The sequence below is a fragment of the Bidens hawaiensis genome, unplaced genomic scaffold (genome assembly GCF_021521415.1).
Source record: "Bidens hawaiensis isolate Kalapana, Puna unplaced genomic scaffold, B.hawaiensis_p1.1 tig00004617_1, whole genome shotgun sequence".
Taxonomy (NCBI): Eukaryota; Viridiplantae; Streptophyta; class Magnoliopsida; order Asterales; family Asteraceae; genus Bidens; species Bidens hawaiensis.
In genome coordinates this window covers 213,079-228,407 of record NW_027491281.1, presented here as the reverse complement: position 1 = coordinate 228,407, position 15,329 = coordinate 213,079, and the positions used below count along the sequence as shown (strand labels likewise).

The 15,329-nt window shown below is 35.7% G+C and overlaps 1 protein-coding gene across 1 annotated transcript; it reads right to left on the bottom strand.

Moving 5' to 3' along the window:
- Positions 1-6,713: 6,713 nt before the first annotated feature.
- On the bottom strand, positions 6,714-8,727 carry LOC143627202 (sucrose-phosphatase 1-like). Its single transcript, XM_077097084.1, has 7 exons — positions 8,614-8,727; positions 8,238-8,537; positions 7,849-8,145; positions 7,481-7,765; positions 7,196-7,382; positions 7,067-7,113; positions 6,714-6,997 (listed from the first exon to the last, which is right to left on the bottom strand). The coding sequence occupies exons 1-7, from the start codon at positions 8,671-8,673 to the stop codon at positions 6,905-6,907; spliced, it is 1,269 nt and encodes a 422-aa protein (XP_076953199.1). The 5' UTR covers positions 8,674-8,727; the 3' UTR covers positions 6,714-6,904.
- Positions 8,728-15,329: the final 6,602 nt, after the last annotated feature.

Sequence of the window (15,329 nt, the reverse complement as noted above, 5' to 3'; positions counted from 1 at the left end):
GTTTCCTCTCATGATTCATGCGGATAGACCGGCACTTTCATTTAATGGGATGACTGAACTTTTCCCCTTCGACTGACCTGCGTGAAGGTTTGCCGTTTTTTGGGTTTATGCGGGTTTTGCCGCCTTCCCCATGCAACGACTTTCCACGTAATTATGCGGTGAAAACCGGCATACCCGTGTTGAATAAATTAACCGTTCGACGCTTGGTTGTTGATAGGTTAGTGTTCAGTTTCCTCTCATGATTCATGCGGATAGACCGGCACTTTCATTTAATGGGATGACTGAACTTTTCCCCGTCAACTGACATGCGTGAAGGTTTGCCGTTTTTTGGGTTTATGCGGGTTTTGCCGCCTTCCCCATGCAACGACTTTTCACGTAATTATGCGGTGAAAACCGGCATATCCGTGTTGATAGTTCATAAAAGTATAAATGTAAAATCATCAGCATCGATGTTTTAAGGAGAATCATTTCCATTAGAAGTGGCTCTTGGCCTTTTCTTTACAAATTTGGAATTGATTTACATGCAAACTGTGTAAATGAGCTCCCTTCCATGTTGTTGGGATGGGAGTGCCATCGAGCCGACACGCACCTGGTTCGGGATCTCGTTCTTTACGCAGCATGTAGTCTCCACATTGAAGCTGGAATTTTTATTCGTGTTTTCCTCAGCTGGGGTTCTACACGCATCAGCCTGCTCAGCGTTCATTGCGCCACTAGGTGCGCGAGCGTCCCATCTCTGACAAATGCTTCGACCATGTCCTTTACGTCTATGCATTCTTCGGTGTTGTGGCCTTTTGTCCTGTGAAAGTCACAGTATTTGTTCCGATCAGCATTGTGACGATGTCGGATTATTGGAGGCTTTGGCCATGGGAGCTCCTCAGTGGCGAATATCTCGGTGACGCTTTTGGTGAGCGGCGTCCATCTGGAGTTCTGGTTCGACCGTACGTTATCCCTTCCGCCTAACCGATGTTGCAAGCCGGATGAGGTGTCAAAGTTTACCCTTGACTGCCAAATGCCTAGCTTTCGCTTTTTGTTTAATCGGGCGGTAAGGACGTTGTCTTCCCTTGTCTTCTGGGTGTAGAGGTTTGTGCTTTGTGGGAGATCTCTACCCAGTTGCTTCTCAGTTTCCGCAAAGCGTTTGGCTGCTGTCATGATGGCATCCCATGTGGATGGCATGCCATCTTTACCCGTTAAGGTGCGGATGAGCTCTGGGTCGTTCGCGCCTTGAATAAAAGCAGCGCGAACAAGATCTTCGCTAATGTTTCCCAGACTTAGCTTCTTCGAGTTGAAGCGAGTGATGAAGTCTAGCAAAGATTCATCTTCCTCTCGAATGCATTTGAGGATTGTCCATTGCTCCTCGGTATATTTTCTTTGCTGGCTGAAGTGTTGGCTAAACTTCTGTTGGAAGTCTGCCCAGTCTATGATGTGGTTAACCGGTAGACGATCGAACCACGCTCTAGCAGCCCCAACCAGCGTCATTTGGAACATGTAACACCACGTAGGTTCCGTCCAACTACTGACGGTTGCCCCCGCTATGAATCTGTTCAAATGATCATCTGGGTCAGATATGCCATCATATGTGCCTATGCTTGACATTTGTTTGGCACTTTTTGGGGCGATTGCTTCCGCAATGTCCCTTGCAAATTTGGACGTTCCCGCATTTGCAACGTTTGGTCTGAATGTTTTGGAGAAGTCTCGTGGACTTCCACCTGTGCTTTTTGGTTTGAAGGCTTGTCCAAAATGCCTTCTCGGTTGGGAGTCCGTTTCCTTACGCTTCCCTTTTGCCCTATGGCGAGGGTTCGCGTCTGAGCCGAATTCCTCCGAGTCATTGTCCAAGTATTCTTCGAATTCGTCGGCCTGTTGGACGGAACGCAAGCGTTCGTCCAACTCGGCTTGGAATTCCTTTTGACGTGCCTCCGCCCATGCCTTAACTTCATCGAGAGTTTGGCGGGGGAGTCTTCGTTTCTCTAACTGGGTATCAGTGAATCCCAGTAGGCGATCATTTACTGCACTTGCCCCAGCTTGGGTAACTGGGGTAGTGTTCGTAAAATTTACTTCACTTGCCCCGGCTTGGGTAGCCGGGGTAGTGTTTGTAAAAACTGTGTAGCCGGTATTCCCCCCAGTAGCTGGGGTTGTGGTTACCGGAATTTCTTTAACCATCTTTCTAAAACTTTGAAAAAACTGGAGAAAAATAAAGTTCTAGCTTTATGCACGGATGGCGCCAATGAAGAAACACTAACCGGACCCCGGGCAGATTACGAGTAACCTGGGGGTTAGATAGATGTTTCCCACGAGGGGTTAGACCCAGAGAAGATGGTTCTTCTGATAACCTGCAAAACAGACACCGTGAGCTTGTCACTGAGAAGGGGGGGTTCCTCCTTGTGACCACCCTCCGGCGTGAGAATCAGACTAGATTGCTCTTTAAATATAAATGTATATTAAGAGATTGCTAGAGCAGATATCAGGTATAATATGAAGATACAAGATATGATAAGATAAGATGGTCATACCATTTGTGGTATTTATAGCCGAAGGTAGGTCTCCAAGGAGGTGTGGCCGGCTGCAACAGTGTTCCTGTTCCACCAACAGTGGCCTACGCACGTGCCCTGCTGGTAGTTGGTGGGTAGGCAGCGGCTGATAGTGACCAGGCCTGCTGTGTACTATTCCTTTTCCACCAACTGCCGGCTACGCACGTGGTATGACAGGAGTTGGTGAGTAGGCAGCGGCTAATAGTGACATACAGTGCAGGAGCATGCTGCTCGCCATACTGTTGTCAATAAGCTGTCGTATCTTTAGTCAGATCTTTTGCCCATACCTCGTCAGGTACAGTACATAAGATCTTCCTGTATCGTACGGACTGGCTTATTTGGGCGGGAGTATTCCCCCTCCCGCCACTGTGCGGGATTGTTCCCGGCTTTGCTCATTCCTTCAGGTGACACTGAGTGATTGAGAGCTAAGTGCCTTGTGCGTGTAGCCTTGCTGCGCCGGTGGCCTTCCCTGATGGCTTGTATCCGAAGCTGCGGGAACAGGCGGAGTCCTTCACCATCGGGAGGCATTTCCTGCGGGAACAGCTTGCGTACTGCGCGTAAGGACGTCACGTCTATGAGCATGGTTGGTCCTGCAGATCCAGTTGGTTTCTGCGCAGACGTCCCTCTTCAAGGTGAGTCTTGCGAGTCCAACTGGGCTCTGCTGGGACCTACCTCTTCAGGAAGGTTGATGTAAATTTGATATCCTAAATTGTTGGAAAGCTATTAAATGTATCTAACTGTAAAAATGCCGGAATCAAATGCGAGTATATAATGATTCATTTTCTCATGTCTTCTCTCTCTAGTAGTACGATGTATTATTTATACAATCTAGACAAAAGGTGACTAGACAATGGGTCACGTTAATTGATGTTAGTGTGTGTGAAAATGAAAGTAGCGATGCAGTAACAATCTAATATGTATTATACAATTTTCGGTTCGGTATTTATGTTAAGCTACTTTATCAGTTATTTCGATTGCCATGCTCAACCAAACCAAACCAAACCAAACATTTGTTATATTTTTATTAATTAGTAATTTATAAGATGCGTCATTTGTTTAGGATTTTAGTGTCGTCAAGTTACTTTGAGTTATCAAGTTTTATTTGTAGACCAAATGAAAAACCATAATGTAGATTGGTACAAGTTATGAGATGTACATGCACATTTGTCCAAGATTGCTGTGATTTCAAATACAAAACCTATATGCCTTGGAATCGATCTTGGATACTGTTAGCTGGTTCTAAGAAGCGGATTAAAGAACCTCTATGACTTTGGTACCATTAAGACCATTTATATTGGTGACCCAAATGCTTTTTGGTGTTGCCATGTCACATGTGGATTTAAAAGAAAATATAAAATCAATTTATTTTAACAATCTTCCACAATCTAGGCTACAATGGTAGAGCACTTACTTGAATATGGCTCAATGGTAGAGCACTCACTTTATAAGTGAGAGGTAGGGGCTTCAAACCTCACTATCACCAATTTATATGGGAGATATGAGGGATGACCCTGGATTGCCAGGGTTCGAGTCCTGATCTCACCCGGTTTTACCGGCTCCTCGCTGTCGTGCCACTTGGCGAGCGTGGGGGTCGGGTTTTATCCGGTGAATCCCTCAATAGGTGGACCGCTAGGGGCTCAGTCCGTCCGGACTAGTGGCCGGATCGGGCTACCTTTAGCCAATGGGGGCCGCATACGGAGTACCCGATGTTACTTAGTTGGTCGTTCAAAAAAAAACAATCTAGGTTACAACCTTTGTTTTCTTTTCTAACAATTAATGTAATATATAATTTGATTTTTGTTTAATAATTTATAACATTTAACATTTTAAAAAAAAATATAAGAACACAATATTGTTTAGTTCTTTATTTTTAGAATATTCCGACATAAAGTTTATAAAAAGTGAAGCTTAAAAAATCGTCTTTTTTTAAATATGGTTTTGATATAACATATTGGTTCGTAAACTTACTATTAATTTAAAAAAATTATATATTTTAAAGAATCGCAAAGCATATATGTTTAATAAAAAAGTTAGTTTATGTTGGGTTGTGAATGAGAGTGAAAATTTGAGTTTGGTTGGGTTATGTATGTAGAAGAGAGATAAAATAATTTTTAATTAAAAAGCGGGGTTGATTTGATTATGAATAAAGATAGTCTGAGGTCACCACCGATTTGACAGATCTAGGGCAGCGCCCTAACAAGGCCAAGCTTGGTGGACGGACATTGGACAATGCCCCTGGCTGGTAGCAACCTTATGTTGCGGTGTGGTGGCATCTTAGAAGTTTGATAGCTACCCAATAGGATATTTAGTATAGTGGTATCAATGTAACTATATCAATTCGACAATTCTACACCCCAACTGTCATAATGTTAATGAAACATCGCGACACTTAACTCTAATCAGTGTGATGGTTCAACACGTGAACAAATAAATCATCTAGCCTCAAAATTCATACTTCAAATTTTTATAGAAAATAACATTTGTCTATTTGAATATTTGACTATTGATATCGTGTCAGTATATATAAGCGTAAAAGAACTTTACACGATCGATATATAGATATTCGAGAACACTAAATCGACAATTTGAAAGTTATCCAGGATTACTCATGACGCGATTGCATATCATGATTTTCTCATTCAAATAATATAATGTATTGAAATCATTGCTAATAAATATGCAGCAGATATAGAGCCATCAAATTCAAGCAAATAAATAAAATATTAAATCTAAGAAATTGGTAGCTAGGAATACATATATAAATAGAAGCAGGTTCCGGTTTACCGCGGGCGAATTAAGAAGACAACTAACCGGAGGAATGTGATTGATCAATTAATCAGTCATGTGGCTGTGAGATAGAAGACTGGCTGGAGAGCAAGGTGGAGCAGCATGAAGAAAGCACATGATACTGAGATGAATGCCATCACGTACACCACTCGGAGACCCATCGATCAATCAATCGGAATCGGATACAACTTAATTAATTAGCAAATTTCAGATCCAGATCACTTGTTTTTATTATGAAAATTAGTTAAGTGACGCATTGGGTAGTCGATCGATGTGGCTGGTTTTCAACTGAGTTGCTCACGGTTAGCCATACACGTGTCATTCTCCTACCTACTCCATTGGATAGGAATATATAGGATTGGATTGGATCAGATCTATAAGCGTCACCTGGCTTCACACACATATATATTTATAATATACTTATTATTACTGTATGTTCGTAACCTTCACCTTCACCTTTTGACTGTTATATACGTCTTAAACTAGAGGTCGTTTTATATGAAAACTTTTCAATTGTCTAAGGTCTTAATATATATTCGGGTGAACGGAGCCGGGTAATGAAATAGTATCACCTAATCACATCCTCTCTCTTAAAACGATGAACATTTCTAATACCCATATCATACTTGTTTCGAATAGTCCGGGTTTGAGGTTGGGATATTTTAACTATACCTACTTGAAAATGTTAATTGTTAATACTTTTACTCACACACCAACATCCTAAAATATTTAAAGGAGCATAATATGCACGTTTAAAACGGCAACTTTATCTATACAGTAGGTCTGCCCATGATTAGCATATAATAAACCATCAAGGTTGCAATAGAAATTAATAACACGCTCAACTACGACATTTATATTTTACTTTTCAACTTTGCAATATCAACTACGAATGTTGACGATACATTTTTTTAATAGATGTGTCACATTTATTTTTCGGTGATTATAAATTTCTTCACTTCCACACAAATAAAATAGAGCAAATGAGAAAACAAAAGGCAAGAGAGCCAAGAGGTGAAAGAACAACAAAATTCGTTCAAAGAAGTAGACTCTAACCAGGGCAATCAAAACACGAGTGACTACAAACTTCCGACTAGAAGCGCCAAACGACAGAAGATGGCAATTATGAAAGCCACGAGGAACACCAACTAGAAGCCATTTAATCTCTTCAATTTCTTTTATAAATTTACAAAACAAACATCACAAAATTAGTTCATTCAAATTCCAATTGGGGTGCATTTGTATTCTTTATCTCCATATTTAAGAGATGGGATGACAGATAAACTTAAATCACACATATGGGCGGCGTTCGGCTGATTTTTAGGAATACAATTCCGATCCCAACTAGTTATTTACTAAAGTTACACATTCCAAAACCAAAACGCGCGCCCTACAAACTAGATAATGCGTGATTTTCATACATTCAAGTCTACATTTTGAAAACATGCCCTTAATCAATCTGAAAATGTATACAAATATCATCATATTGAATCAAGTACATTATAACAAACCAGCTATAAATATTCAACTTACTACATTGCGTTCGTCATTATAACTCCAAGACACCTCAAAGGCGCGCAAGTAGTACAACCTTAAAGAAACCAATTCTTGTCATCACTCGCTGACCCATCTATCCATGTCTGGTGCACATGAACCCACTTGAGCCCTTGTGACGGCTCCACATCCTGCAAAGAACAATAACAAAAATACATCAAGAAACATTCACACGAAAAACAACCTTAACAAAACATTACCTTTGAACTTAGTATAGCCGTAGTATAGCAACCCTGTTGTTCTTCACCTACATTGTTCAACCCAATGTTATATACTTTTCATAAACCTACTTTCAGTCTTCATTTTATAAATTATAAACATTTCCTTACCGGTTTGTTCCAACTTCTTAAACTTGACAAGCCACGTGTTTGAATCAATTTTAGTAGGGAAAACCTGGTCAACCCAAACTCGGTATTGTTTCCCTTTTCGGTCTCCATAGCAGTCTTTTAGCTTACCAATGACATCATCAAAAACTTGCTCAATGCCAAAAGGATTAACATATACACCAGCAGGAGACTGAATAAACAGAAACGTTAATAAAAAAGTAAAAAAAAAAAATTTGATTAAAAGCCAATAACAAATACATAGTCAAAAAATAAATACGATGAACATACACAAACAGCTTTCAGATGATTCAAATAATTTTCTGAAACTTCTGCACGTCGCCACCTCTCAAGAAACAAGTAAAACTTCACTACTTCATACGCAGCGTCAAATTGGTCCAACTTAGCATCTAAAAGATCAGGTACATCTCTAGGCGATGTATTCGGGCCAAGGTTAAAATGACCAATTGCTTGTATGATACCAGCTGCACATCTTTCATCTGCGTGTATGATTTTAGGGTTATTTTTGGCATTTTCAGCATGCCACTGCAAAAGCTCTTCCTGTGCATTCTTGACCTGCAAGAACAAAAGTTATAAGCATGCACATACTTTTCAAACGAACGGAACAATGGAGAAACAGACGAGTCAAAATCAACAACCATGACACCGTGCACATCTGGAATGGTGAATAGTTCAGCATCATTCCCAGAATCACCACATGTGAGGGTATTTTGTGGTAATTTCCCCTCAGCCTTCAACTTTTTATGCAAATAAGCAAGAGCTTGACCTTTTCCCGCACCTTGAGGCAATATATCCAAATCCATCCCGCCGCTGTAAATGATTTTCACATCTAACCCTCGTTTGACCAGTGTTTCAGAAAGACTTTTCATTATTTCTTGAGCCTTCTCTTTCTTAACATAAAAGCTAGCTTTGTGAGGACGTTGCTCAGTTTCAGACTGCATTTTAACAAATTATCAAGATCAAAAGAGTGAAATCCCCATATTACCCTTTAAAATTGGTTAATGTCAAATACGACGTGGAACGATACCTGCAGAGTGAGTTCAGGAAACTTGCTTGTTTCCTCTGTAACTATCTTTTTATCCCATTTATGATTCAAAAAGTCAACCCAACCTTCATCCGGAACCATTGCATTACCATACGTTATCTCGGTTCCAACCGACATGATCGTGATATCAGGGGTTAGCATGGGTTTTTCTTTCCTTAACTGCTTGTACAAAGTCGGTGATCTCCCAGTCGAAAACACAAGTAACGAATCATGACGGTATTTAGCTTCCCATAAAGCATTAAACCTTAGTATAGAAAGGTTTTCAGGATCATGATGATCAACCTACAATACAATTCATCACCTTTATTATATATATCACATACTTAAAAAATAACAGAGGCTAAGATAGTTCCTGTACCATAGTATGGTCAAGATCCGAGACGATCATGAGGCGCGCAGAACTCTTGAGTCGGTCCATGAGTTTCTCTGTTACTTAACCCTATCAACCATAAAATCACCACTATCATTACCTTAAAAACCGATTCGTAAATCGTATCAGGGGCGAAGGACAGTGGTCCCCCCCTTCTTGTAGTGCAAATTTACCCGTTTTCTTTCGAAAATTTGCAGTGTGAATTTACCCGTTTTTGTCCGAAAATTCTGAACAACCCCCCCCCCCCCCCCCCCGGGCAATTGAATCATATAATATATGAAATGAATCATATCCAGTATTACTGAAATTCATATGTATATAAAAACAATAGAGATCGAATCGCTAAACCTAATTTAATTAATTATGACAACTGATGAAATGGGTCACGATAAATCAAAGGGATTATTGGTAAAGTATAATAATTTATTTAGGGACAATTTGTTGAAATAAGTTGTTATGAATTAGATGATGAATCTGAAGCAGTAACAGACACTGATTAAACCAACTGACATGAAACTGATATGTGATTGGATGGTTTTGAGCATCAGATTACTTACCCACCGGAAGGAAAATTGAATTGAAATTGAAAGAATGATAATGAATGAATGATGTTTGAGATATGAAAGCATCGGATCCCACTTATTTGGTTTGGCGCTTCATATCATATCATACATAACAAAAGCATAACCAACGAATATTATTAATATCAGCTTTTATTCCCGGTATCTTTAAATAATATTAAAGCAATACAATTGTGATATATGGCCTTCACGTAAGCTGTCCACATGTGCAATTCATTCATCAAGTTACTATTCTCAGAAGGTCTAATATTGTGCCACGTGTCCTGGTCTCCAAACTCCCAAAAAAACAAAACCCGTTTTTTTTTCACAAACAATATTGATTTCCACCACCGATTCTCTCTCTAATCTCCCGATGATTATACCTACCCTAATTCCGCCGGTGAGATCTACAATAAATTCCACCACAGTTTTCCAGTCTAACTTTCCGATGAATATACGAATCCTACATCCGTCGTTCAGATCCACCATCGAACCTCTACAGTGTTTACCAACAATACGGGCCCTAATTCCGCCGTTCGGATTCGAACCAATTGGAGACATCAAAATCCTTGGAATTTATTCTCCGATGATTATATTCAAGGTAACTAACAATCTAACTTTGCAAATGCAATTAGTTTTTATAACAAATTCTCAATCTTTCCCTCCAATCTGTTATACGCATATTTTATGTTTACTGATTATTCCGGTCAATTATTTATTGTTTTGTTATTCAAATCTTTATAATTGAATTTCCGGCTAATTTCTGTTCAATTAATTTCTGCCGGTCATTTTTGTATTGTTTTTTTTTATTAAATTTAAGTAATTTATATCCGACCAATTTCAGGATATATTTCTGTTAAATTTATAATTGTTTTGTTTGACCAATCTTAATTTTTTCCGGCTAACATGTTGTTATAGTTTACTTCTGCAAATTCTGCAAATCTTTATATTTTGATTTCCAGCTAATTTCCGTTCAATTTATTTTTCCGGCGAATTTTTTTTTTTAGTTTAAACAAAAAACAGAAACTTTTCATTTTGTTAAGATTATAAGTTTAGTAAGGTTTCTAAATCATAATTTTGATTTTGTAAAACAAACAAATAATTTTTAATTTTACAATAAAGAATTTATGAATTCAGTAACTGATTTCATTAACCAATATATAACAATAAAATAATTATAAATTAAGCAATATATTTTTCGAATATATTAACTGATTTCATTAACCTTAAATATTGATATCAAATTTTTTTGTATAATAATACATTTTAAATTTACATTTTGAATATATTCAATCGGTTATTTTTGAAAAAAAAACTTCAATAAACCGGTTTAATGATATTAATAATGGTTTTCAGTTACCTTAAATATTTAAATATTTTTCTTGTATAATAATACATCGGTTATTTTTGGAATAAGGAATTACCATAAACTGCTTAAATTATATTCAAACTTTATTTAGAAAGTTTCTAAACATAATACGTTTACCAAAATTTTTATTCTCTATATCCTACTATATAATACTTAGCTAATCGCATAAGCCTTTATCATACTGTAGAGGATTAAAAATTCTCCAACAATGTAAACTCCTCCCTTTTTTAATAATTTTGTTTATGTTTCAAATAATTTATTCTAATATTTTATATTTTAATTTTATTCATAGGACAATGGAAGCTCAAAAATTTACCATGCTTAATGAGATTGATGTTCTCAAAACATTACCATCAACTCTGAAGGTTAGAGTTATAAGACTGTGGAGCATAAAAGACAATAAAAATGTGAATGAGGATTTTCTGATCTAGATGGTGCTCATGGATGAAAATGTACGTATCTAATTATGAATCTGTATCTAATTATTGATTGAATTTTAATTGTAATTCTCATATATATTTTTTGCTTTAATGACAGGAGAATCGAATCCAAGCAACCGTTTACAAACAGGATATCTTTAGATTCAAAAGATTCCTCAATGAAAGCTCAACTCTGACTATAGTTAATCCGAGCGCTGGTTTAAATGGATCGAACTACCGTGTGATTGACTGTTCCAACAAATTGGTGTTGGGACCAAACACACATGTGAATTCATGTCAGGAGTTTGATGGTCGTCTGTTTGGTTTTAAGATGATTTCTTTTGAATCACTAATCAATAAGATATTTCTTTGAAATCGACAGTTGGTATAAAATAATTTTCTGACATGCAAATAAATAGATTTATAATGTTAGCGTTAGATTTCCATTAAATCTGTTAATTAATTATTTCTTTATTTTTCTTTGTGTTAGATATTATTGGTCACGTGGTTCATGTGTTCAAGAGCAATGCTTCAAACGTAAAGGACAAAACAAGCGTACAATGGAGATATCTGATTTGCGGTATTACTATTATACCTAACATTTGATTACATATTTTTGTTAATAAACTTTATACTTATGATTGTTTCTAACGCTTCTGTAATTTCAGTGGAAATTGTGTGTATCTCACACTATGGGATAATTATGCGTCTGAGCTCTCCAAATATGTAATTGAACATTTTGATGAAGGCCATGCCATTATTGTACTGCAGTTTGGTAGGGTTAATTATTACACCGGTTCTGATGGTAAAGGTAACTATGTCTATTGTTTTGAAGTTTCTTGAGTTTAACTAATGTCACTAACTTTAACTAATGTTTCGTTGTATAATTTTCATTTTTGTTAGAGAAAGTGTATGTTTCAAATTCTTTTGGATCTAATGTTATTCGTTTCTTTATAAACGATATTTTATTTGAAATAGAAGAATACAAAAACAGGTATATTATTAAACCAGTAATTATTGTTTTTGTTAGTTCATAGATATTGTTATTTTAATTTTATATTATGTTACTTATTCCTAAATTATGAGAATTTTTAATTTTGTAGTTTGTTGGGTTTGCTAAATGGCAATGGTGTTTTTTTTCGTAAACCGATTCCGGTGAAGATGCTGTTGTCTGTTGATGAGGAGTTTTTGAGAGCAACAGATTTTTTTAATATCGGTGATATTTGTACCATTATATTTGTAAGTCAATTATTAACTTCACTATTTGTATGATTATATTGCATAACTTGTTTTTTAATTATTTGCAGCCCAAGAATATCATTATCCTTTGTACAATTAACGCCATATGTCCAGATACAGAATGGTATTACATTGGCTGTAATACTTGTAGCCGTAAACTCATGAAAAATAATGGTGAAGGGGGAAATAAGTATGAATGCAAAACAGAAAGATGCAACGTGTTAGGTGTTCTTCATACACCTATGTACTTAGTGAAAACAAATTCAAATGTTTATTGACAAAATATACAATTTTTGGTTTTGCTTTAAATTAAACTATTTTATAAATTATGTAGATTCAAGATCAAGATAAGGGTTCAAGATTCGACGGGAGTTGTGTCGTTGACTCTCTTTGATAGAGATGCTAGAATGCTGATCAACAAAACTTCAGCTGAATTGATTGATTCTCAAAAGCAGGTTTGTTTTCAATTACTAAATTTTATAATTATTATATATAATAATTGTTAAGATCTTGAAAAATTAAGTTTTTTTTCCACTTATTTTATTACAGAATGAGGTTCAAAACGGTAAATTCCCTGCTGAGTTTGATTGTCTTTTAGAAAAGAAATTTGCTTTTAAGGTCGATGTGGCAGAGTTCAATTTCAGAAACAATGTGGAAGATTATGGTATAAACAAGCTTACTGATGACACTAATATTCTCACTGAATTAAAGAAAAGGCAGAATGGACGTTTGGTAATTATTTAAAACTAAATTCATTTTATAGTTAATGTTATTTTAGAATTATTTTCATTAACCGATTTTGTTGTAAAACTTTTAATTTTCAGCAAACCGATTCTAATTCTTTTTCATTGGGAGCATCTATGTCAGAATTTCAAACATCCGGTTCTGTTTCCGTCATGGTAAATATGTTTGTTACATATTATAATTTAAACTTATAAATATAGGTGACACAAAGATGTTTGACATGATTTTGTTATGTTGATTACTTTGTTAATTGTTAAGAACAGATTTCGGATATTGGAGATAACAAAACTCCAAGTTCAAATGTGGATGGTCAGGATGTGGCAAATGAGGAGAAATGAATGTCAACGTCTTCTGACGATAAACTTAAGAGAAATTGGTTGAAGTTTTTCAAGTTGAATATCAACCTAGCATGTCGGCCAATAAGTTTAAGTCAAAGACATTTGAAGAGATGGGCAACACCAGTGAATCCTGTGATGTTGCAACTATTTTAAGTCCTAAGTTGGAGAATGATTCTAAGTGAACGGTTAAACTTTGGTTTTGAAATTATTCGTTTTGGTTTTACATATTTATTATTTTTAATAGTTTTGGTATTTTATGTTTGGTTTTTTAAACATGTGTTTTTTTGGAGCGCCTATCTCTGCTACTTGGTTGTTTTGAACGATTTATCCTTATTTGAATGTTTGATTATATTTATGTTTCGAGTTATTTTTTCTTAATGGTTGGTTCTTTGTTGTATATATAATCTGTTAATAACTAATCTGCCATGCATTTTGAAGTTGTCACAAACATAATTCATATTCCAAATTAATTTTAATTTACAATAACCTTATATTTGTATAATTTGAAAATCGTGTTTGGTTGATATCTTTAAATATATTAAATTTTTATAAATAATGTTTGTACAAATAAACTTATATTTGTATAAATTTTGGATAACATAATTAAATATTCGATGTCAAAAATGTAATTACCTTCTTCCAAATATTAAAATTTAAGACAAATATAAACAATAGATATGCTATTTAGGTATTATTTGAAATATATTCAAATAATTAAATGTGATGGTTATATTCTCAAGAAACCCGTTTACCATATAATGACCCGTGTTAAAACCCGACTTTTTATATCAATTATAACCAATTTTAAATTGTTTTAATCTATTTTTACCATCCGATCAAAATCAACAAGACTTTTTGATTCTTCTTCCACGTTTTGAAGGTAAGTTCGCCCTTTCAACCATATATACAAAATGATTTTGTCCTAAATAATCCGTAGTTTTAGTTTTTTCTTCATTATTACACATATTCTTCATCATTAATGTCAATTTCATATATTTGCATTACTTACCATGCACCTATCTTTATTTTGATATTTGCTAAGCAGATGTATTATCCTGCATTAGCTGTGTTTAATCAGCCATCCCTTGAAGATATGGTTAGTATCTACCAGTTAAAATAGTCGTAATTATCATATACTTCATTTTTTGGTGTTAATATATGCTAATAGAGTTTCTGTTATGTTGTATAGAAAATTCACAAAGATTATTTTAAGCTTCTTTTTGCACATGATTATGTCCATGAGACTGTTATCATTACGCGTCTAAATCAAGAGTGGAGGGTTGATATTGATTTTAGCATTGATAAGTATGTATTTGGCAATGGATAGGTCCCATTTGTAAAAGACAACGGTTTCGGATTTGGTGATGTTTTTGTTTTCTGTCCCACTAAGCCACACGAATGGGGAATGTTGTATGTTCTAGAAAATCCGGAGTTGCAGCATGAGATTTTTGATGTCTATGTATCTTATCCAACAATGAATAAGTTGGTATGTTAAACCTTATTATTATTCGGACGTTTATATAAATTTTAAATTTTGTTTATATTTATTTGTTTATTTCTTTAAATTTATCTTTTAAATTTTTTTTATTAACAATGTTTATTAAACTTGTATGTCAGCAATTAAGAGACGATCTGCTTGTACGTTACCTTCCATATCTGAAACGTGGAAGATCATCTGCCAACTGGGATGTTTCTGCAGTTGATGGAAGTAGATGGACTCTTGTGTTTAAAAGTTTCAAAAACAGTATTCCTGGATATGCATTTGTTGGTGAATGGTCCGGTTTAGCAAGGCATGTTAACTTACAAGTTAATGATTATCTTGTGTTTTTACCAGTTGATTAGAATACTCTCAGGTTATATGTCTTTGATAGTCGTGGTGTTGAACGTACACAGTTTGTTCAACCAAATATTGTTGTTGGTCAGTCGGGCAATCTTGATATAGTTACTATTTCAGGTTAGTTTCCCAATATTCACGTAAATTGTATAACCAAATATAATTATTTGTTAACTTTTGTTCTATATTTTATAATCAGAT